The sequence below is a fragment of the Vicugna pacos genome, chromosome 4, assembly GCF_048564905.1.
Source record: "Vicugna pacos chromosome 4, VicPac4, whole genome shotgun sequence".
In the NCBI taxonomy this organism is placed as follows: domain Eukaryota; kingdom Metazoa; phylum Chordata; class Mammalia; order Artiodactyla; family Camelidae; genus Vicugna; species Vicugna pacos.
Genome location: NC_132990.1, coordinates 49,471,631 through 49,493,798, shown reverse-complemented (window position 1 = coordinate 49,493,798; position 22,168 = coordinate 49,471,631). Strand labels below are relative to the sequence as shown.

At 44.0% G+C, this 22,168-nt stretch overlaps 2 protein-coding genes and 2 long non-coding RNA genes across 8 annotated transcripts in view; 2 read left to right on the top strand and 2 right to left on the bottom strand.

Moving 5' to 3' along the window:
• The window catches only part of DCAF10 (DDB1 and CUL4 associated factor 10), a 44,999-nt gene extending 42,034 nt beyond the window's left edge, over nucleotides 1-2,965 (bottom strand). For all 3 annotated transcript variants that reach the window (XM_072959762.1, XM_072959761.1, XM_072959763.1), the window contains exon 1: nucleotides 2,350-2,965. In XM_072959762.1, coding sequence (XP_072815863.1) covers nucleotides 2,350-2,900 — 551 coding nt within the window. In that variant the 5' untranslated portion in view covers nucleotides 2,901-2,965. The remainder of the gene's footprint in view (nucleotides 1-2,349) is intronic.
• On the top strand, nucleotides 2,962-13,949 carry LOC140696087 (uncharacterized). Its single transcript, XR_012072091.1, has 3 exons — nucleotides 2,962-3,105; nucleotides 10,939-11,262; nucleotides 13,375-13,949. It is a non-coding gene; the product is annotated as an uncharacterized lncRNA (long non-coding RNA).
• On the bottom strand, nucleotides 4,863-16,595 carry LOC140696086 (uncharacterized). The gene is made up of 7 exons (XR_012072090.1): nucleotides 16,469-16,595; nucleotides 11,276-11,455; nucleotides 10,954-11,098; nucleotides 7,805-7,893; nucleotides 7,085-7,215; nucleotides 6,060-6,161; nucleotides 4,863-5,549 (listed from the first exon to the last, which is right to left on the bottom strand). It is a non-coding gene; the product is annotated as an uncharacterized lncRNA (long non-coding RNA).
• Nucleotides 16,152-21,491, top strand: EXOSC3 (exosome component 3). Of its 3 annotated transcripts, XM_006204077.4 has the most exons (4): nucleotides 16,550-16,927; nucleotides 17,852-18,001; nucleotides 19,795-19,946; nucleotides 21,030-21,491. In XM_006204077.4, the coding sequence occupies exons 1-4, from the start codon at nucleotides 16,601-16,603 to the stop codon at nucleotides 21,229-21,231; spliced, it is 831 nt and encodes a 276-aa protein (XP_006204139.1). In that variant the 5' UTR covers nucleotides 16,550-16,600; the 3' UTR covers nucleotides 21,232-21,491. The 3 variants fall into 3 exon arrangements, with proteins under 3 accessions (XP_072815870.1, XP_015094466.1, XP_006204139.1); XM_072959769.1 differs by lacking the exon at nucleotides 21,030-21,491 and having other exon boundaries at nucleotides 16,152-16,927; nucleotides 19,654-19,850; XM_015238980.3 differs by lacking the exon at nucleotides 19,795-19,946 and having other exon boundaries at nucleotides 16,530-16,927; nucleotides 21,030-21,191.
• Nucleotides 21,492-22,168: the final 677 nt, after the last annotated feature.

The following is a 22,168-nucleotide window of genomic DNA, read 5'->3' as shown; positions in this document are numbered from 1 at the left end:
TCTTACTTTCTGTATCACCTCTCCTTTCTGTACTGAGAAGTCCTTGTGACAGTGGTTACAGTATCCAATAAGCTGATTTAATGCATATGCAACTGAAGGATATGAGAAATTATCTCATTTAATACAGATATGTCATTTTATATACAACTATTTTAAGTCCTATAAAAATTGGGGGCATATTGGTAGATGTAGTAAGAAAAATAAAAAATTAAAACACAACTATTTTCACCTGTCACCTTGACATAAATGAAAAAAGAATGGCAATGTGCAATACTGGCAAGGGTATGGGAAGACAAGCACTTTCACAAGGAACTGATAGGAATGAGAACTGGTACAGCCTTCACAGAGGGCAATTTAATAATAAGTACCCAAAATCTTCATAATCTTTGACCCATTCTAGGGATTTACTATAAGGACTTAAACCTAAAATATTTGTTTAAAGAGGTTTTATTTAAACTAATGAAAGATTTTAAATAATGTTGCAGAAATATATTCATGAACCTAGATAATTCGCAATATATCGTATGACAAAAGGCAGGCTACAAAATAGTAGATTCCATCTTTATGTTAAAAGAAAAAGTTTCCTTATCCATTCAATCTCTGGGATCATAAGTGATGTTTAGCTTCTTTTAGTTCATTTATTGCCTAGGTTTTCTACGATAAGAATATATTAATTGCATAATTACATATTACTGAATTATTTTAAGTACTAGAGAACCTAACCACCTTTTACAAAAATGTTACTATGGGAAAATGTAGTCCTATCAGTGATATACTACTCACTTAATAGCACTGGCAATGAGAATTCCTTCTTTATAACTCATTCTATCCCTCTCACCCTCTACCTAAAATCTCACCTCCAGAGAGTAGAAACAGCTACTCTTGAAGGCCTGACAGAACAGATAGAAGTTTGGGAGGAGAGGAGCTGGGATATATTGAAGAAGGAACTGAAGGTTTATGAGGAACAGACTCCTGGTATTTTGGGAGAAGCTTTAGGAATAGGGCTTGGTTGGAGGAAGGAGTAGGGAGAAGAGATTCCATGGACAAACTTCTGCAAAAATAGTTTCTTCTCTCACCAGTTCTCCTTGTATTCAGGTGCACATTCACTGCTACAAGTTCCACCCAACTGCTATAGGGAGAAACTCCAGAGATCTCAGCACCGAGTCTGATTAGGAATAAACATCTGCAACAGTGAAATGGAATAAGGTGTACCTGCTCACAGTGATTCGAGATATTATGTCTTTCTTCAGTAATTTTTTTTCTTTGTTAACCTATCATTTTTCACCTTCTCTAACATCGCACGCTGCCCCTCCAACCTCTGACATATCAGTTCCTCTCTCTGAAATATTTCTATCCCCTTCCCAACCCTATCTTGACTAATTCATCTTCTAATCATTTTTCTATCTTGGTTAAGTGTCACTTTCTCAGGGAAACCTTGAACACCCTAGTCCACAACAGGTTCTTTCAAGCCTTTATCTCAATTTGAAAATATGCATTATGAAATTATTTAGAATGGTTATTAACATCTAGTTGTACCAACCGGCCCCAAAACCAATGAAAATGGTGCCATTAGCTATGGTGCACCCCACTGCCACCTCTGTATCTGGAACATAGCAGATGCTCAACAAATATCTGCTGAATGAGAGGATGAATGAATGAACAAGCAATGACTAGGAATCCAGAGACCTTGATCAGGGGAGTTGTATTATCTATATCCTCTCATGGTAGAACTGTATGTACATTTCTTCCTTTGTTGTTAAACTTGTTCGTGTACTCATAAAACAAAGTATATATATTATATACATATGTATATCTCACTCTGAAAAGGCTGGATAAATTTATCCAGCCTGGGACCTTCACAGATGCCCCACATCATAAGATGCCTCTCTGCAGCGTCTTACTGGACCAAAGGCAGAAAGGAACGCACACTTGCCCTTCAGGGCAAATGAGGCACAGGGCACAGGGAGTGTGCAAGCTCCCTACCCCTGACCAAGCTTAGGTGGGAAAAATACAAGCCTACGGTGACAGGGTATTTATTCAAAGTGTATTTATTGAGCATCTAAAGTGTACCAGAAAATTCTAGCTCTGGACTAGCTCTGACAGACCTGCCAGGGAGCTTCAAGCACAGAGCTCCGTGTCCTGAAGGTGAGCAAATGAGTCCCGGGCCCGCCAGCCTCCTAGGGCCGGGCGGGTCCTCCAACAGTGACAGAGCGCTTCACAAAAAGCCAGGGGCATGAAGGCCGGCCGCCCCAAACGGACTCGCAAACCCCGGTCCGGACCGAGCGAGCGGGCCCTGGGCAGCCGCGCCAGGCGGAGGCGGCTTCCCGCCCTCCGAGGGGCCGCGCTTACCCGTCGGGCGAGTACTCGAGGTTGAAGACGGCCCCGTGGGTGCGAGTGCTGAGGTACACCGAGTCCGCGGGATGGATGGAACCATAGAGGTTAGTCATGGTGCGGAAATTGTCCCGCGCCGGGTCCACGAACAGCCCGCGGCCCAAGCTGCGCTCTCTTAGCCACCCGAACAGCCCGGCGCCAGGGCCGCCCAGGCCGGCGCTGAGGCCGTGCCAGCCCCGGCTCCCGACCCGGCCGTCTGGCCCCTGTAGCCAGAGAGGCGGGGAGGGCGGTGGCGACTCTCCCTTGGGCGAAGCGATTGAGGATTCTAGAGCCCCGGGCGACCCGAGCGCCCCCGAGCGCCCGGCGGGGGGCAGCGATTGGGCGCGCGGGCGTCGAGGGTTCCGGCAGGGTGACGGGGGAGGGGCTGCGTCAGCCTCGGGCTGTGGCTGCGCCGGCGGGGAAGGGAGCGGCCCGGCGGCTGCCTCCTGCCCCTCGTGGAGTGCCGGCTCCTCAGCCCGGGCTCCGGCCGCCCCTTCCCCTCCGGGGCTACGGGGCCCGAAGGGAAACATGACCAACGCCCCCGCCCCCCGCTCCGGGCCGCTGCCCCGCCGGCCGACACCTCAGCGGTCCCGCTCCAGCCGCCACTTCCGGCGTGCGGCGGCCTAACCCTGCCGGCTGGGAAACCCGCGCCGCCCTTCGGCCGTCATCCGCCGGGGACCAAGAAAGTGGGGACACCGCCCGACTCGTGTGCAGCCGCAGCCTGGGGAGTTGGAGGTTGGGAGTTACTAAGATGTATTTGTGCCTAACTGAGGATGCTCACGGTCTGGGCTGCATAGGGTGGTGGTGGCATCTGGGCACCGCGTGCGACATTGTCAGTATGTGGTTGTCAGTGACCGGACTGTGTCCTTGGGGATGACAGGGCCTGACTAGTCAGTCTAAGAGGCTGGGTATGATTATGTGCTGTTCACATAATCATCCCTACTTTACACTGAGCTCAGAAAAAGGAGACATGACCATATTACGTGCTGCTCACACACAGTAAATTGCATGTTGTACTGCCTACTCGGCCTGGGAATCTAGGGACTCGTCAACTTCTGCGCTAAAAAGCCCTGGTTTGTACAGTTCCTGGAAAATTGGCCTACTGGTGCCTTGGATATCTGCCCAACTCCCTAACCTGACCTACTGGCCAAAGCCGTCCTCTATGCACGAAGGAGCATATATCCAGCCAGGAGTCACAGAAGGTAGCTGGAGATGTGAGTTAATCCAACCATACAAACAACAGAGTCGAGGGTCAATCCTGCTTATGTCTGCCAAGCAGGGTATGGAGAGCGTAACAGATGCAAGGCCCCCAAGGGCCTCAAAAGGTTAACTGGAACTGGGATGTTTCTTGACGAGGGAAGGAGAGTCTTCTGTGAAGGGAAGCTTGAGGTACAACAAGAGGCAGATATAAGAACTGACAACTCTTCTAGGCCTTGATCAAGAAATAAGTTGAAAAGCTCCCATCTGGTGACTGTCCAGGATAGATCTGAAGGATCTCTGGAGGAAAGGAATGGGATTCAGAGAGAGCTGAACTTTCAGCAGGTCCTCCCACCAGCAAAGTTATTAGTTATTCTGCTCTCTTGTCCACCAGCTGACTGAAAAAAGGGCAAGAAGCAAGCATCCTGTGTTCAGAGAACATCACGATAGCCATTCCTCTAGAGATATTCCCCATGTAAGAGGCAGAGGTTTGTTTTATGACCTTAGTGACCCACAACTTTTGACTGCAGCAAATGCTTAATAAATGCCCTCTGCTTGATTCCCAAGTTATGGTCAATGGCTAAAATTTTTTTGGTTTATAAAACCTTGACTGTGATAGTTTTACCAATGTTATTAACTTTCTCAATAAGTAAAATAAAACTCAGTTTTAAAAGGTTACATATTCCAAGGTATTTAAGATATGATTCCACAGAAAAACACAAACTCTGTAACAAGAGTTTGTGCTGTCTCAAGATAATCAGATTTCACCATTCAGGCAACTCAGAATTAACACACTAGAGCCCCCAAACTGATTAAGAACTGTTCACTGGCAATTTACAGAATCTAAAGAAGCTAAGTGGGAGCCAAAACATTTTGTAGGTTTGCAAGTACCTCTATCAGTTAGATAATGAAAATGATTCTTGAAAAGTTAAGATAGCCACAAACTTCAGGCAGTGGTGGTTGTCACATGCAGAACAAGTCATTTAGTAATGTCAGGTTTTTTTTTCTTATGCTTCTACTTAAAATGTGGGTGCTCTCTTGTTCCAAATATTTTTACTAAAACCTAAAATAAGAATAAACTACATAAGGACTAAGATTCTATTGAGATGACTATGATTTTATAACCCTTCAGTTAAAAAAAAATCACTGGAGGTTAATGAAAAAGGCATTAAAGACAGAACAATTTTGCACCTGCTTCTATTTACCCACTGCCTGTGAGAGCCTTTAAGTACAACCATGTTAACAAGGAATTGATTTCAAACCAGTCTATATAGACCAATATTTATTAAACACTATTTTTGAAAGCTAAAAAATTTTCAACCTCAGTTGCTGAAATTCACAGATATCAGTTCATCAGAAATGCCCAAAGCATTCTCTGAACTCCTTTGCCCCCTGATGCTCCTTCCAGATCACAGCAAGAGTGAAATATTGGCAAAGGTTTCCCCTAGGCCCAAGTATCACATGCATGTCCCTTAGGATCTATCTCATCAAGCAAGCAGGGAATAAATTTATTTACTTTCTTCCCTATTCATTGACTAAACATTTTTAAATTTAACTCCCAACTGATATCTTATAATGCAATGGTCCTGAATGTAAACACGGGCCTTTCTGTCCAGGCTTTTATACTTTGGGAGCAGCAGGTTCACTCCTTATGTCTCTGACGTTACTGGTTCTACCCATCAAATAGAATTCTTTTTGGGGGAACAAGATTGACAAAATGAGCAAGACAGTTTGACATGGCATAAAAAGCTGAAATTGCAGCTATATCCCAGGCATCTTCTGGTTGAAGCCATGCACCGCGAGCTTTTTGAAATGATCATCTGTTATTTCATCAGCTCAGGAAACAGCAAGTGCAAACTCCAGCATCGCCTTTTCCCGGGCAGGGAGGTCAGACTTTCTCCAGTTCACACAGACTTCCAAGAAAACACACAGTCAGAAGCAGAATCTCCGTTCATTACAATGCAGCCAATGAAACACAAGGCCTAACGAAATAGGCATTAATGAAAGAACCCAAGGTTAGAGTAAAGGGGCAAAGTCAAGCCAATATAAACTTTCTAGACAGATAAGTATCTTGGTCAAGTCCAGTGTAATACAAACCTGAATTCTAGCTCAGCACCACCTCTAACAGGAAATCTTTGCTCACTCAGACTACAAGCACTTCTCTCTCCTCCAAACACCTATGGCATCAAAATCCTCAGAACCAAGACTCAGAGACTCTTAATACTTAAGGACCCCAAATCCCAGCCTTTTCATATGAGAAAAGGGAAGTTCAGATAATTATCCCTTTGTCCTCACTTAATCCCAAATAAGACACAATATTTGCAAAATTAATAGCTGACACTTAAGCAATTACTATGTGCCAAGAATGTGTTCAGTGCTTCATATTCATTATCTTATGTAATTCTTGTAAAATCCTAGGAAGTAGTACTTTTATTATCACCCCCAGTTTTATTGGCAAAGAAACTGAAGCTCGGAGAGGTGAAATGACTTACCCAAGGTTACAAAGCTAGAGAGTGGCAGAGGTGGGATCTGAATCCAAGCGTACTGGATTCCATTACCCTTGCTGAAGCAAAATACTGGAAACCACTAACCACCTAAAAACAGGAAGAACAGTTCCAGCAAACCATGGTGTAACAGCACATCCGAAGGTCACAAGGGAGAGACTGATCCTGGGTGAGGCCTGGTGGCTAGGCAGGAGGCTCTCAGCAGGCCAAGGAGATGATGTACCTGTCTTGTTTTGCTTCAAGCTGGCAAAGGAAGCCCTCAGGAAATAATTTTCAAGGTCTCCATTCAGGTGGAGTCAGGAGGGAAGATGACCCTCCCTCAGGAATAAGTGCAGAGAACAGATGTTTCTGTTCTTTGGCCCAGAGGATCAGGAATTTCATAGTAGGGATCAGTAGGATTTTGTAAGCATGGTGACAAACCCATATTTGCTGCGTCTTTATCTTCAGTCCATTCTCTGGGAAGAATTAGCATGACCTCTGGCACCCAAAGAGCCTGACTTTGGATGAAACAAAGAGAGGGTAAGCTGTTGGCTTGGGGACTGAGACCCATTTCACTACCAGTCTTGTTGGGAAAGGGTTGGTAGAGGCGGCTCCAGAATGGGAGGCTGACTGGGCCAGGCTTGGGTAACCCAGCAGTAAGAAATAAAAGGAAGCCTAAGAAACTGGTTTGGGCCCATTAGGAATAAGTAGTGGGTAGACTATAAATTCACACTGGGAAGTGCAAACAGTATAATGTAGCAGAAAGAGTGCAAGCTTTGAAAGGGGACTCGGCCACATTCTAGTTGTATGCCCCACATTAAGCTCCAGCTCTGCACCTGCAAGGTAAAATGCTTGTAATAAGGCTCAACTTAGACGGGGAGTTGGGTGCATTCAAGAGAACGTCTGCCGAGTATCCAATACCAGGTCTGGCATGAAGCTTCAGCTTAGCTAACCACTGGTCCTAACTATCAGGTACACACAGAAGCAGGTGGGCACAGGGATGGGAAACTGGAAGAGGAGAGGTAGACACTCACCTGGTCAGAGAGCACTGGGTTCTTTAAGAAGACCCTGTACCAAGCACTGTGGACAGCCACGCTGTATGTATACCTATTGGCTAGGCTGGTCACCACAATGATGAGTTCTTTGTCAGCTCTGCTGAGCTGGCCTGGGAAGGGAGAGGAGAGGAGAGCTGCCATAAGCCCTGGACAGCAGCTCAGAAGAACCCAGACAGGCGCCACCATATTTTAGCAGGTTGCCCATCCACCTACGCACCCACCCATTCACTCATGCATTCATTCCCAGTCCCTTGCTCCTAGCTACCCTGTTTTACTTTCTTCGTGACACTTAACACTTTCTGAAGTCAACTTATCCTTTTATCTTATTTGGTTGTTCACTGTTTTCTTCTCTCTAGGATATGTTTGAAAGTCTAGGCGTTTTCTGACTTGTTCACCACTATCTCCCCAGAGGAATGCCTGACATATAGTGGTTGCTCAGAAAAATATGTGCTAAATGAATGACTAAATTCAAGAAATATTTTCTGAGGCCCATCAGGTACTGGACTAACACTTTTTTAAAAGGTCCTAACCTCAGGGGACCTGCTCCTTAGGGGTCAGCAGAGGCAGAGAAGGAGGGAATCCACGTTGGTACCTGGCACCATTCTGGGAACTTTACATAATCCTCACCCCAGCTCTGCAGAGTGAGTATTAATGCCACTTTACTAGTAAGAAAACCAAGGCTTTGGGACATTTACGTACTTTGCTGAAGTTCACGTGCAGATTTATGGCAGAATCAGATTTGAACACAGGACCTGTCTCTTCCCACTGAGATGGAGAAGCTGTGGCAGCTGTGGAAAGATAAAGCAGTAGGCACTCAGCATGCCACTGAAGAAGGACAGATGAAGGAGGCTGTGGAGTTCAGTGGAGGAAGAGGCCCTTGTAAGTGAAGGCAGATGAGATGGACTTCGGAGGAAAGTTCAGATTCACAAAGCGTGGACAGGATAAAAGGCATCCCAGGGGCACAGTGAAGTGTGAGCCAAGTTAAAGAGGGGCGATATCATGAGACCTGAGTGCTCTGAGGAGTAAAATGTAGCTCACCTTGACTGGTCAGAACATAAAGAGGGGCTGGAGGAAATGAGACCGGGAAGGCAAGCTGGTGTTAGGCCATGGAGAATCATTGTGACAGATATCTCCCAGTCCCTGCTTCTCCCTCTTCTTTTAATAATAGAATCCCTTAATTTTAGCTGGGCACGTGACCACACAGCTTCCCTGACAGCTAGATGTAATGAAGTTCTAGCTAATGGGATGTAAATGGAAGTGATGAGTGTGACCTCCATGTCATGACCTTAAAAGGAAGGAATGTGTGCCCACAAGTGTCCATCTGTCTCTTTCTGATGGTGGCAGTAGTGAGCCAGCATGAACATGTAACCAAGAGCAATCTCAGACAGCAAACAACACTGTGATGCCCCTCAACAGCTCACATGGGACTATAGGTGAGAGAGAGGAAAAAAACATCTTATTTAAACCAATGTGTCTTTGGATCTGGCTAACAGCAGCCTAACCTGAACCCTAAGTAAGAAATGCATTATTGCCAGTCTAAAATCCCTGAACTTTATTATCTAGGGGGGTGTAGGGAGCCAAAGGGATTTTTAGAACAAAATTAGAAAGATGAGCCAGAGTTATTACCAAACTTATTTCAGTTCCATACATATAACTGTAAAGTTGCATTCAGACCCCAGCCTCAGAATCTGGAGGCTGTCTCAGCCAACTACAGTCTTTCTGGGCTTCTTCCTAGCTCCAAAGTGATCTGGGACTATGTGGGAAGGACCTCTAGCAAGCAGGCCCCTGAATCTTATCCAAGAATGATTTAGCACTGTTTTTCCACTAACGTGTTTCCTTGTTGCAGATGGCATTGTAATAAGCAAAGAAGGCTCTGAATTCCAATGGCCAATAAGGCAACACTTTAAATATATTTGGTAAAAATCCTGTCTGCAGAGAAGAAAAAAACAAGGAAAGATAAAATGACAACTTAGAGCAGGATAGGCAAACAATAACTGGTAGTTCCCATACTGTCTGCTGAATGCCAGATGCAATCTTAGGAAGCCACAGCCTTGTGAAAAGCACAGTCCACACATACGTTCACCTTTTAGGGTATTTTAAGTGTTACTTCTAAAGGTGATTTCTTTTTGGTAAGTCATGTTATGAAACTTAGAGAGTGAATTTGTAAGTAAACCAAATGACGCTTCTTAGAATTTAGATTTTACTGATTTCCTCCCTTTTCACAGAGGGGTTGGTGGTGCTTGTTTATTTCTAAGAATTAAATCAGTAACAAGTCTTGATATTAGTAAAGTACTTTGTAAAGTTCTTTCATACATCCAATCTCATTCTTCCTTCTCCACAACTCTGTAAGGTAGTAAGGCAGGTATCATTATCCCCAGTTTACAGATAAGGAAACTGAGGCCTGGAGAGGTTCAGTGACTTGCCCTAGGCTATACCAAATGTAAGAGGCAGTCTTGGGAGTTTGACATTGGGTTTTCAGTATGTTTTCTAATGGGATGTTATGGCAGATGTTATGTTGGCTGCTACCCAGCAGCCATTTCTTCCCTTTTCCCTTGACAACTGAACCTGACTGTTGTTCAGATATCAGATTGCCATGGGCCCCAGGGATGGCCAAGCCCTTTCCCAACTCTAGTGGGTGAATCCTGATTGGTCTAAACCAACTATAGTGATTCTATTCTACTTGTCAGTGATTGGCCTAGGAATGGGCATGTGATACCATTGTGCCCAATAAGAAACAGGGAAATCAGCTAGGAGCCTTCTCTCTCCAAAAGGAATATGAGAAAAGGGTGTAGCCTCCATGCCCCTTCCATTACATCCAGGGGTTGTGCAGGGATGTAATGTTTGCTGCTGCTATAGCCATGGAGAGACCAGGAGGTCCCAAGTCTGAGCACAGAGTCATCACATTAAGGAAGACAGAGCCAAAAAATGCAAAGAACTTGATCTTTGACCTTATCACTGAGCCACTGGATTCACTCTGTGTCTGGACCTGCTGTTATGTGAGACTCTGAATTGTCCTTACTGTTATACCAACTGAATTGGATTTTCTCTTACTTGTAGCTGAAAGTGCCCTAATAATAGATGGTACAGGTTCATTACTGGTCTAGAACACATGGTAGAAAGAATCATTTATATCAGCCATAGCAGGGGCTGGGCAGGAGGTGAGGAAGTGAGGAGGTGTGGACAGGTACTGAGAAAGAGGCTGAGGGTTCCAAACCTTTCCCTTCAGACCATTTGGGTTTTTATCTTTTCCTCTTCATCTTCTTTTTTTCAAATGGAAGTACTGGGGATTGAACCCAGGACCTTGTGCATGCTAAGCAGGCACTCTACCACTGAGCTATATCCTCCCTTCTATCTTTTCTATATAATGGATTTCTACACAAGATTTTGTTTGGAAAAAATCCACAAAGTACCAGCACCAAGGTTGAAAAACAAAAGTTTAAAGCAAACATCTGTGTTCAAAGAAGAGTTTTATAATTTGGCAATATAAAACACCAGCTTTAAAAAGTACCCTCAAGAAATAATTCAGGGATGTTCAAAAAGATATATGCATAAACATCTGTTACAAGTCCTTAATGTACAAGATTGGGAGATTGCTGAAATAAATTAAAATATCTCTATTAGCAATGCTATATCATGCAGTCACTAAACATCACATTGACCTAGAAAAATCTTCATACCATGATCTCATTAAAAAAAAAGTTACATGTATATTTATACAAAGAAAATAGGGAAGAAAAATGCTAGCAGTGGCTGACTTTAGTGGAATGAGGTAATTTTTATTTTTTAATTTTCTGCTTATTTAATTTTTCTAATTTTTCAACATGTAATTGCAGGAAAGAGCAAGGTACCTCTCACACTTGTTGAAGCAGCTGGCACGTATCTCATGGGTCTATCTTCACACCATGCTATGGTGCCAGAGAGAACTACAGCACCCACCTCAGTGAGCAGAGGACTGAGTGACAAAGAGGAATCTCAGAACTTAAGAAGCTGTGCCTAAGAAAGAGGAAAAAAATGCACGTCATTCTGACTGGGATACAACTGGACCCCAAAGGAAGGGTTCATCCACAGGAGGAACTTGGGCAGACTGGGACAACCAGTTCCAGGGATTTATACTCTAGCAGACAAAGGTCTGCACTGGCTGTGACTCCCTGCATAAGGTGAGTGTCTCACCTTCTTTTCTATCTCCTCCATGAGCTCTACAATGTCAAAAGACAGGTCCTTTTTGTAGGGAGTAGGGTAATGGCTGATGGGTTTGGACTTCTCTTCCTGCTGAGTCTCATAAAGGTGCAAGTTCAGGGTCACCACAGGTAACTTTTTCCAAAATCTACTTGTCACAAGGTGGAGAAGACACTGAAAGGAAGCAAAGACAGGTTTGGATGGGCTACCAAAGGAATGGCCTGGATAGCTAGTTTGTATATCTGGGCTTAAATGAAAGATGGTACCTCCTGGTCCAACTCCCACTGATTACAAGTCCCCTTGAGCAATCAGGAAAAGGATTCTGGCTCAACAAGAAACAAAAAAAGTACTTAAAAATTATTTTTTAAAAACCTGTGGGACAAATACACACAAAAACGTCTACAAGCTGCATCTGCTAGCTTAAAAAGCCAGTTCATGAAACCATCTGAGGTATGTACCCAGGCACAGGGCTTGACATTAGGTGAGTGTATAAATAACAGTTACTATTGGCCAACTAGAGTTTAAAATTTTTTGTTTTGTTTTGTAGAAATACCAGACACTTCATGGTTTTGAAATACAGAGACTGGGTTCCACCACCAGTCTTCATACTACAGCACAATCCAAAAAAACTTTTTACACTGAACATCATCAAAATTAGAAACATGCTTCAAAAGATACCATTATGAAAATGGAAAGACAGTTCACAGACTCATAAAAAATATTTGCAAATTATATACCTCATAAAGAATTTATATCCAGAATACATTTTAAAACATTTTATAACTCAGTAAGAAGACAACATACTTTAAAAATGGGTAAAATATCTAAACAGACATTTCACCAAATTAGACATACAGATGGCCATTAAGGACATGCAAAGATGCTCAACATCACTCTTAGGGAAATTCAAATTAAAACCACAATGAGATAACACTTCACACTTGGTGTAATAAAAAAGACAATAACAAGTATTGGTGAGGATGTAGAGAAACTGGAACCTTTATGGTGGTGGAAATGTAAAGTGGTGCTGCAACTTTAGAAAAGTTTGGCAGTTTCTTGAAAAGTTAAATATAAATTTATCACAGAGCCCAGTAGTTCTTTCCCAGAGAAATGAACTCATACATCCACAAAAAGACTTGTATGCAATTGTTAATTGCATTATTCACAAGAGCCAAAAAGTGAAAACCTGAATGGATAAACAAAATGTAGTGTATCTATACAACAGAATACTACTCAGAAATAAAAAGTAATGAGCTACTAATGCATGCTACAAACATAGATGAATTTTAAAAACATCAAGGTAAGTGAAAGAAGCCAGAACAAAAACACTATAAGTTGTATGATTCCATCTGTATGAAATGTCCAGAAAAGGCTTATAGCCTATGAGACAGAAAGTAGATTAGTCATTATGTGGAGCTGGGGTGGGAACGGGAGTTGATTACAAATGCGCATGAGGGATATTTTTAGGGTCACTAAAGTGTTCTAAAACTGGATTTTGGTGACGGTTGCACAATTAATAAATTTACTAAAAATAACTATATTTAAAGTGTCTGAAATATATAGTGTGTAAAGCAGTTTTTAAAATGCTGCATGTATTGGGGGGTAAAGTATCATTTTTGGTTTTGGAGTGAGATTTGGGGTAGGTTTCGGAAGCTTGAAGAAGAGCTAACCTCTACCCTGTCACAGTTGTTTTAAGACTGACAACTAAGTGATGCCTAGAGCCTGACCCAGGTGTACGGAAGATACTGAGTTTTTTTTTTTTCCTATGATATCTTTGCTTTTGATATCAGGTTAATACTGGCCTCAAAGAATGAGTTGGGATATGCTCCCTCCTCTCCTATTTTTTAGGAAGAGTTTGTGAAGAAGAGGTATTAATTCTTTAAATATTTCGTGCAATTAGTCAGTGAAGACATCTGGGCCTGGGCAGACTCTACCCTACTGCTGTTACTGATGAATTTGTTGATCTTACAACCTCATACGACCTTGGGCCAGTTATCAGTGTACTGCCATTCAGCTCTAAACTCACCCTTCACTGCCTACTCTGAGAAAATAGATCTTGGCGTTAAAAATATTTTTCCTTTGTTATCTATCAGGAAGACAAGCTGTGTAGATAGAAAGCCCTGCAGAGGCACTGAAAGAGGAATGAGTTTTGCTTTGTGGTTCCAGTGCGCTATCTAGTATACTTCTGCAGCACCACACCTTCTCCAGCACCTGCTCCTGCTTTGTTTGGGGGCCAGAAGCACCCAGCAGCCAATAGTTTTCCCTAGCACCTACAGGGCTGTTTTGTAACAGAGGCTTCCAGGAGACATTTCCGCAGGAATAGCTTTCCCCAGCACCCTAGAAGTGCCAGCAGGTTCTGTAGGGTGGATTTCTAGCAAGTTCCACTACCACAGATTCCCACTGACTTCTTGCCATTTAATGAGCCATGACTGTGTCCTTCCCCTCTATCAAGGTCTCAATCAGTCCTGGACAGTGGAGAGAGGTTTTTCCTTGGGTGAGCTAAGCACTAGGGGTAATGGCTGTTCCTTATATCTGCTTTTCTTATACCCTTTAAAGTGCTCTAGTTCTTTCTAGCCATGATCATTTGTAATTAAAAACATCTGTACCAAGTGGACTCTCACTTGTGCAGTGATAATTGTGAGTATTTTCATTAAAGATATTAACACTTCCATGGATTCTTTTACTATTAATTTCTGTATATAAATCAGCATGCAGTTCATTTGTACTTTTTAGAAACCAGTGAACTAAGAAATTTTAAAGGTTCAGTCAAATACTACCTCTTTTGGGACACCTATCCTGACTCCTACCTTCCTCCCACATAGAAGTAACCATTTCATCCTTTGTACTCCCCGGGGCTGACATTCTAATCAGACAGGTTGTTACACACATGATAACATTTGGTATTTTCATATGGCAACAGTGAATTCCCCTAGGGCAGGGACCATGATTCAGCTAACTACCTGGCTCAATTACCCAGCTCAATTCCTGGCTCACAGCAAATGCTCAACTAGTTTCGTTAATTGAAAGCTACAAAAACGCCCAACTTCACCAGTCAACAAAGAAAAGCAACCCCGAGATGCCACTTTTCCAACTTCTCAAGTAGAAAAGATTTCGAAAGAGGAAGTTTGGGGAAACAGTCCAGAAGGCCGAGGTCTGGTCCAACCTTTCCGAAGGGCAATGTCATTTCCCCAGGGGAAATACTGAAGCATGAGGAGATGTATCCCAGAGGCAGTCGAGGGCAGCACCGCCCCTACTGCACTGGCTCTAGGCCGGCAAGACCCCTAAACAAGAAGAGGTCTAATCTACCCGGGCTGATCCCCCAGGATCCCCCACGCGCAGGCCGAAATCAAGGCATGTTCTCGACATAGGAAGGTGCGCCGCCGACTGCTCGCCCCGGCCTTCTCTGCAATCCCCAGTCGCCCTCGGCTACTTTCACACCCAGAAAAAGCTGCATGAGCCGTTCAGAAACGTGAATTTCGCAACCGCGACACAACCGGACTCCAACGCCGCCTTAGTCCAGGTCCGCGGCTCAGAGCCGGGCCCCGCACGCTCGCTTGCGGTCTTGGTTTCCCACCCACCCGCACGCGGCGGACCTCCGCGTCCCCTGGTCAGCCAGCCGCCCGACCCCGGCAGTATGTGCGCACTTACCAGCTGCCGCACGACGCCGAGCCCGCGAACCACATAAGTAGTGGCACGCGGTGCAGCAGCCAGGCAGCCTTCCCGCGCGCCGCGCCCTCTGGGCCCGCCCCTCGGGGCGTGCCGGGTAGGGCTCCGCCCGCGAGGTGCTTTCGACCCCGCCCCTGCCGGCCTGAGTTTCCGGTCTCAGGTGGCTGCTCTTCTCCAGGCGTCCGCCATAGTCTGTGAACTTGGGAATGAGCCAGACGGATGCCCATGTGTCGCCCCCACAGGGAAGTGTCCTTGATAGGCCTCCTCAGCCAGGTTTGGGCCGAGTTTCTGAGGAGACTCCTCTACCCACGTGGGGATAATACAGGAATCATTTCCCGACCTCTCACTCTGCCTGGCCGGGACCCTAGGTCATTGAGCACCATTCAGGCATGGCCTTGGGCCAGCCACGATCGAGGTAGTCTTGGTCATCGAATACCTACTGGTTCCAGGCCCTCTGGAACTGGGTTGGAGTGGGGAGGAGAGAAAAAGAATCTACACCATCTCTTCTGCAAAGATAACAGGCCAAGAACAGTTCTTAAAACAATCTGACTGCAAAACAACAAAACTTACATTTCAGTTGGCCTCTGTTATCTTACTCAGTTGGCTCACCAGCACTTGGCAAAATTTGAAGGGTATCTTAGAGCTAGTCTGTCTTAAACAGCCTAAAAATCTGAAAATTCAGGTTGGAAGTAAATGCCTTAAAGAAGTGGGCAGTAGAAATGGAGTACAGCTAAAAACCAAGCCTTCTCAGTACCCAGGAGCTTTGATTCCTACTGGCGCTAGCTGGATGTGCCAGTTGACAGAGGAAACTGATTTCAAGTGAGAGCCCAAAAACTCAGAAGAGCATACCTGGCATGATATTGATTTGGAATTCAGCTGCTTCTCACATGGGCAACTAAATGCTCCAGGGGAAGCAGTAGCAAGGATTTAACTGCAGTTACTGATTTTCCCGGGCCACGTAGTATCGATAGCTCAATTTTGTCGAGCTGTTCATGTGATGTGTATATATCTGCAGGGGGGAAAAAAGCCAGGGACACCTATGCACACCAAAATGTTAACATTCATTACCTATTTCGTGTCAGAACCTACACTACAAAGAATGAGAACTAGCTGACAGCCTAGCAAGTGAGACAACGGGGTAAGGGAGAAGACTAGTTAAGTTTTATTTTCTTTTAGTCTTCTCTGTTTTCCACTGTGTGGACAGACATCTTCTCTATCAACAACCAAAAAGGTTTCATATTGTAAAAGAAAATACTTTTTCTGGTAAAAGGTCAGCCGTCCTTTTGAGGGCGGAGTCAGAAGAGAGAGCCAACTCCTGAAGACCCTCTGCTTAGTTCTCAAGGTTCCCACGGAACGAAAAGTGGCGGCGTCACGTATCCCAGCGTGCGACCCGAGACACCGACAGTGGAAGCTCCGCGACTGACGGAAGCTGGGCGTTTCTCCTGCCGATGCGCGGACAGACTGCAGGGTAGAAGGCTGGCTAGAGACACAATCATAGCCACCCTCGGGGAACCCGCCTACCCACAGCTGTTAGGCTTCACAGGCGAGAGGTTCAAGTCCCACAGACCGGGGTTGCCGGAAACGGAAAGCCTTGAGCGAGCAGGCGATTGGACACAGACCGGAAGTCGGAAGCTGTGTGTGGCGGCGTCCGCGATGGCTGAGGCGGCGGGTGTCGCAGCGGAATTCTTTGCGGGCCACAGGGCCCGGGCGGCGCGCGCGGTTCTAGATCAGGTGGTGTTACCGGGTGAAGAGCTGCTGCTGCCGGAGCAGGAGGACGGAGAAGGCCCAGGGGGTGCAGGGGAGCGACCGCTGCGTCTGAACGCCGGGGCGCGCTCCCGTGTGCGCGTGGTTTGCGGCCCAGGCTTGCGGCGCTGTGGCGACCGGCTGCTGGTCACCAAGTGCGGCCGCCTCCGTCACAAAGAGCCCGGCGGCGGCGGCGGCGGTGGTGGCGTTTACTGGGTGGACTCGCAGCAGAAGCGGGTGAGCTGGAACTTCGGAGGGGTGGTACGGCCGGGAGAAGTCTGGGGAGATTCCTCGAAAGAAGCAGCGAAGGGGCCCAGGAGCCCTCCTTTCTTAAGGCTAGCCTAGAGCCCCCGCAGCCTTGAGCTTACCTCTGCATCTCCTTTAGAGGGACTGTGAACAACTGGAACGTGGCCCGAGATGGGCGATCAGGAGAGAAAGGAGCCCGGAAATCTTGGCATATAAGGAGATAAGGACTGTGAGACATGGCCAGTTTTCAAAACCCCAAAGGTCAGGGAGCAGCAGAGTTGTCTTTCAGGGTCTCAAAGAACTAGGCTTTATCAGTAGATGTCACAGGGAGTTAAATTTCTCTTAGAATAAATAAGAACTCATGTAGGAAAAGTTGCCCAACAATGGAATGGCCTTCCTTGGTTGTGAGGACCCCCTGTGCCACTGGACCCATGCAAACAGAAGTTAGGGAGTTCCTGATAAGGATACAGAAGAGGTATGGGATACTGACTTAAATGAACAGACTATTGGAAGCTGCAAATCTGAGTTTATCATGTGATTGTTTTTTCTTTTACTGAAAGTGGCGTATGACCAAGTTTGTTGTAAGATTTGTATTGATTTGGGGTAGAGTATAGCCCAAGTGGTAGAGCAACTGCTTAGCATGCACAAGGTCCTGGGTTTGATGCCTGGTACCTCCTCAAAAAATAAACAAAATAAATTGCCTCCCCTGGCAAAAAGGAAAAAAAAGTAAATAAGTAAAAATAAATTTAATTACATCCCCCCCCAATTTGTATTGATTTGTACACTTGGATTTCAAAATATTTTCTAAATATCTCTACTGACAAACATAATAAAGTAACCGCTAAGGGCTTGCTGAAGATGTCTTCAGAATGACTGTCATTTATGGTTGTTCTCTCATTCTGTTTTCTTTTGTAGTATGTCCCAGTGAAAGGAGACCATGTGATTGGCATAGTGACAGCTAAGTCGGGAGATATTTTCAAAGTTGATGTTGGAGGGAGTGAGCCAGCTTCTTTGTCTTACTTGGCATTTGAAGGTGCAACTAAAAGAAACAGACCAAATGTGCAGGTAATGACAGAACCTTTGGTTTCAAAAGTAAGAAAAATATCCATTCCCTAAATACTCAGATATCCAGAAGGCTACCTAAATTGTCCTATTTTCCCAGTTCTATAGGATGATCTTGGGGCATCTATGTAATCACTCCAGGCTTCAAGAGTTCCTTCCGCTGTTCCAGCTCTGGGACCAGAGTCTGTACTTATTTTACATTTGCTGTGCTGGGGGATGTTTTCATCTTTACTGAGTTGAAAGGTTATATCTGTTCTCTCCATTGTTATTTGTTATGCCTGTATACACTGGACAAGGAAGGAAGCCATAGGCTCAGGGAGGAAGGAGGGAAAAGCAGTGCAAATTGCTGTTTTATCAGCCATCCATCTACTCTGGATGTGGGTCCCAGGACTGGCATCTCACAGCTTCAGTCACATCACTGTTTGCCAACAATCCAGCTGACAGGAGCAGTCTTGTTACCCCAAGTTTTTAATTTGGACTTTTTAGGTAGCATGGCCACACTCTTCCTATCCATCCAAACCAGAAATTCGTTGGTTTCTTTGCCCTTTCTCACTCACCTTTCTTGTGTCTTTAGTTGCTTAATCTTATTAATCCTTTTTGAGTCTCTCTCTGATCTTCCACGTCCACCCTTTTATCTCCACTTTGCAAGTTCAGGCTTTAGCTATTTCTTGACTGGATTTAGTCAGTGACCTCCTTATTAACATCCTGCCTGTACACTTTTGCTCTTCATCCAGGCTTTTACGAGCTGACATCCTCACACTCTCCTTCCTCGAAAAAATTCCTTCAAAGCCTACGTATGTTCTTGGTATTTATACTCCAGAGGTTTTCCCTCATCCATAATTACAGCCTCCATATGGCCCTGCCTAAACCACACCAAACTATTTAACAGCACTACTGAATTCATAATTTCTTGCCCTTGTACCCTTGTTCCCTCTGTCTGGATTGCTCTATCCCCTTCTCAACCTATGGAACACATGGTCATCCTTTAAGACCCAGGCTGAACACCACCACTCTGTAAAAACATCCCTGATTTTCAGTCACTTTACATACTAGATTCAGCCTTGAATGAAGTTTGTTGTCTATATATATATCTCCATTGCCCTCCGAGACCAAATGCTTCTAAAAGGCAGGGAATGTTTTGTTCCTCTCTAGTTCCTATAGTCACCAACAAATAGGAGGTACTTAATGGAATAAGTTTACTCTCCATTTCCTTAGTTTCATCATTTTGAAGTTCAACTCTTTGAGGTTTTTAAGGTAAATCTTGCACGGAGAGGTGTCAACGAATTACCAGTATTCCATTTTGCTTTGTATAATTTGCACGTCAGGAGTTTCTGTAATTCCCTAGAGCAGTGCTGTCCAATAAGACTTTCTGTGGTGACGCTCATGTTTCATATATGCACTGACTAGTATGGTAGCCACTAGACACACGTGGCTGTTGAGCACTTGAAATTTGGATAGTGCAAATGAGAAACTGAATTTTACATATATAACTTTAATTAATTTAAATATAAGTTTAACTACATGTGGGTAGTGGCTACCATATTGGACAGTGCAATCCTAGAAGGTTTTCTCTGGCTTTGAGATGACTCCCAGTTTTAGGATTTTCTGGTGGGTGAAGGGTAAAAGTGTATGTACTAATTTTGCCATCTTTTAAGTTTCAGCTCCAGAGTGTGGGAATCCTGGAGTGTAGTCAGTCCTTGAGCCACAGAACTGTAGATGGCTGGAGAGAATCAGTAGCAGCACCTATAGCATGGTTTGCTGAGAGGAAATGACCTATCTTTCAATTATCATCGTAGGTTGGAGATCTCATCTATGGCCAATTTGTAGTTGCTAATAAAGATATGGAACCAGAGATGGTCTGTATTGACAGCTGTGGACGAGCCAACGGAATGGGTGTGATTGGACAGGATGGTCTGCTTTTTAAAGTGACTTTGGGCTTAATTAGAAAGTAAGTCCTGATGCCTTCTGGCTTGCCTGTCGTCTTTTATAGTATGCCTTCCTAGAAAGCTGACCAATCTTTGGGATTTGGATTCTTCACAACGTCTTTATCTCCTCAAAGTTAAAAATCAGTATCTCTTTAGCACACTTGTAAACTCACGCACTTAGCCCCTCCTCCCAGTGTGAATACATCAAGTTCAGATGTATTTGGCATTACAGTTTGTATTGATGTGGAGTCTGGCTTCTCTGCTGGAAGGCCTGCTGTTCCTTAGAGCTGATATATTCGGCCTAAATGTGAAAACTGGCCTTCCCCCTTTCTAAGTCACTTGAATACAAATGCAATTTACAATCGTACAAAATGACCAAATTTCTCTTATAATGGAAGTTAAATGTAATTAGGCTGATGTCATCCTTATGCAGACATTCACAGAAAGCTCCTGCTTTTCTTTCCTGGTAGATTTAAGTTCCCAGAGGCATATTCTTTCTCTGTTAGGTGTTTAGACCTTTACTTTCCCAAAGCTGTGCCCTATTAAAGTGCTTTACTCCCAGAGTCACTGAGGTTCAGAGCTATTTTGCATGTCTCTTTTTGCTACTTATTCTGCAGATTTGGAGAATTCAAGATGTTAAAGAAGCATGTTACTAACCAAGCAGCACACTCTTTGTGGTTTGACAGTCAATGCTCCTCTCCAAGTATTGAATTTAATACCAGGGAAAAACTTATGTGGTCAGGAAAATAAGTTTAAAGTGTTCTTTTAGCACCACAGATAATTAAAAAGCTACAGTTCTAAAGTCTAGAATTAAGGTGCTCTGATAATGTCAAGGAAGAACTTCATACATTTTTTGTAAAATTGACCCAAGGAGTTTGATTTCTTTGTAGAGGATAGCCCATTGTTGTTACTTCTGGTATATCTATTAGTGTAAAGCTTCTTGGAAGAAGCAGGCAGCAAATATTTTCATGTACTTTGTTCTTGGGATGATGTTGGCTGAGCTTTGAATAACTGTGGAGAACTGCCCAGAAAAGGAGTCTCCTAAAGGAAAGTCAGGTCACACCCTGCCACTTTAAGTTTTAATATTCTTTCTTCTTCCTTACCAGGCTGCTAGCTCCAGACTGTGAAATCCTACAAGAAGTGGGAAAACTCTACCCACTGGAGATAGTATTTGGAATGAATGGGAGAATATGGGTTAAGGCAAAAACCATTCAGCAGACTTTGATTTTGGCAAACATTTTAGAAGCTTGTGAACACATGACAGCAGATCAAAGAAAACAGATCTTCTCCAGATTGGCAGAAAGTTGATCTTTGTGGGCATTTTTATGTGTCAGTTGAGCCAAGAGACAATGGGTTTTCTAGGGGAAATGTTTCTCAGGTGAACCTCTCTCCATTAAATCTTCAGAAGACAAGATGTGAATGTACGTATTGTCTTATGAGAGTCCTAAATAAAATATTTTTATAAAAAAGTTACTGGTTGCCACCCATGTTCTTGTGAGTGGGAAAGTCATTATAAAATAATGATGTGGTTTTTTGTTTTTTACAGTGAAGTTTACAAAAAGTTACTATTTGATGTTAACTCCCTTAGTTATGCTAGAGTACAGCTTCTGTAATAAACTGGAGGTGACCATTAAAATAATTAATTTTCTGATGACAGTAAAACATGTTCACTAAAGAAAATGTAGAATACATAAAAAATAGCAAACACAAACCACCTGTAATCCCACTGTTTAGTGGGTGAGTATGTAATAGCCAACAATTACCGTGTGCATTTTGTTGTTCAATAAGTAACTATGATGAAGATCTCTGATTCCAAGTCCAACCAAATCTTACTTTGTTAGTATCATTTCCTAGAAGCCAAACAAAAGACTACCTGCCTAGGTTCTGAAAAATCAGCAGAGGTTTGTGATGGAATTTGAGAGGAAATTTGCATTTTTAAGCAAAGCCTTTAAAGGTGAAAATGGAGCCTGGCTGATGATCCAGGTCAGTGGTTCTGGGGTCAGAGACCTCCCTGAGAATGTAAGAAAGAGCTACAGACCCCTGAAGCCTATCCATAGGAGGCCCTTTGGGATGACAGATTATAGAACTCATTCAATATGTTGTTAAAGAACAAGGAGCATTTTGTATTCCTAAAGAGGTTTCCTGAAGACTGGGTCATTTTTAAGTAGTAAAAAGACACACATAACTTATCAAGCAATCATAGCTCTTGAGGGATTAAATTGTGAAGGAGAGTGGACAGAACACA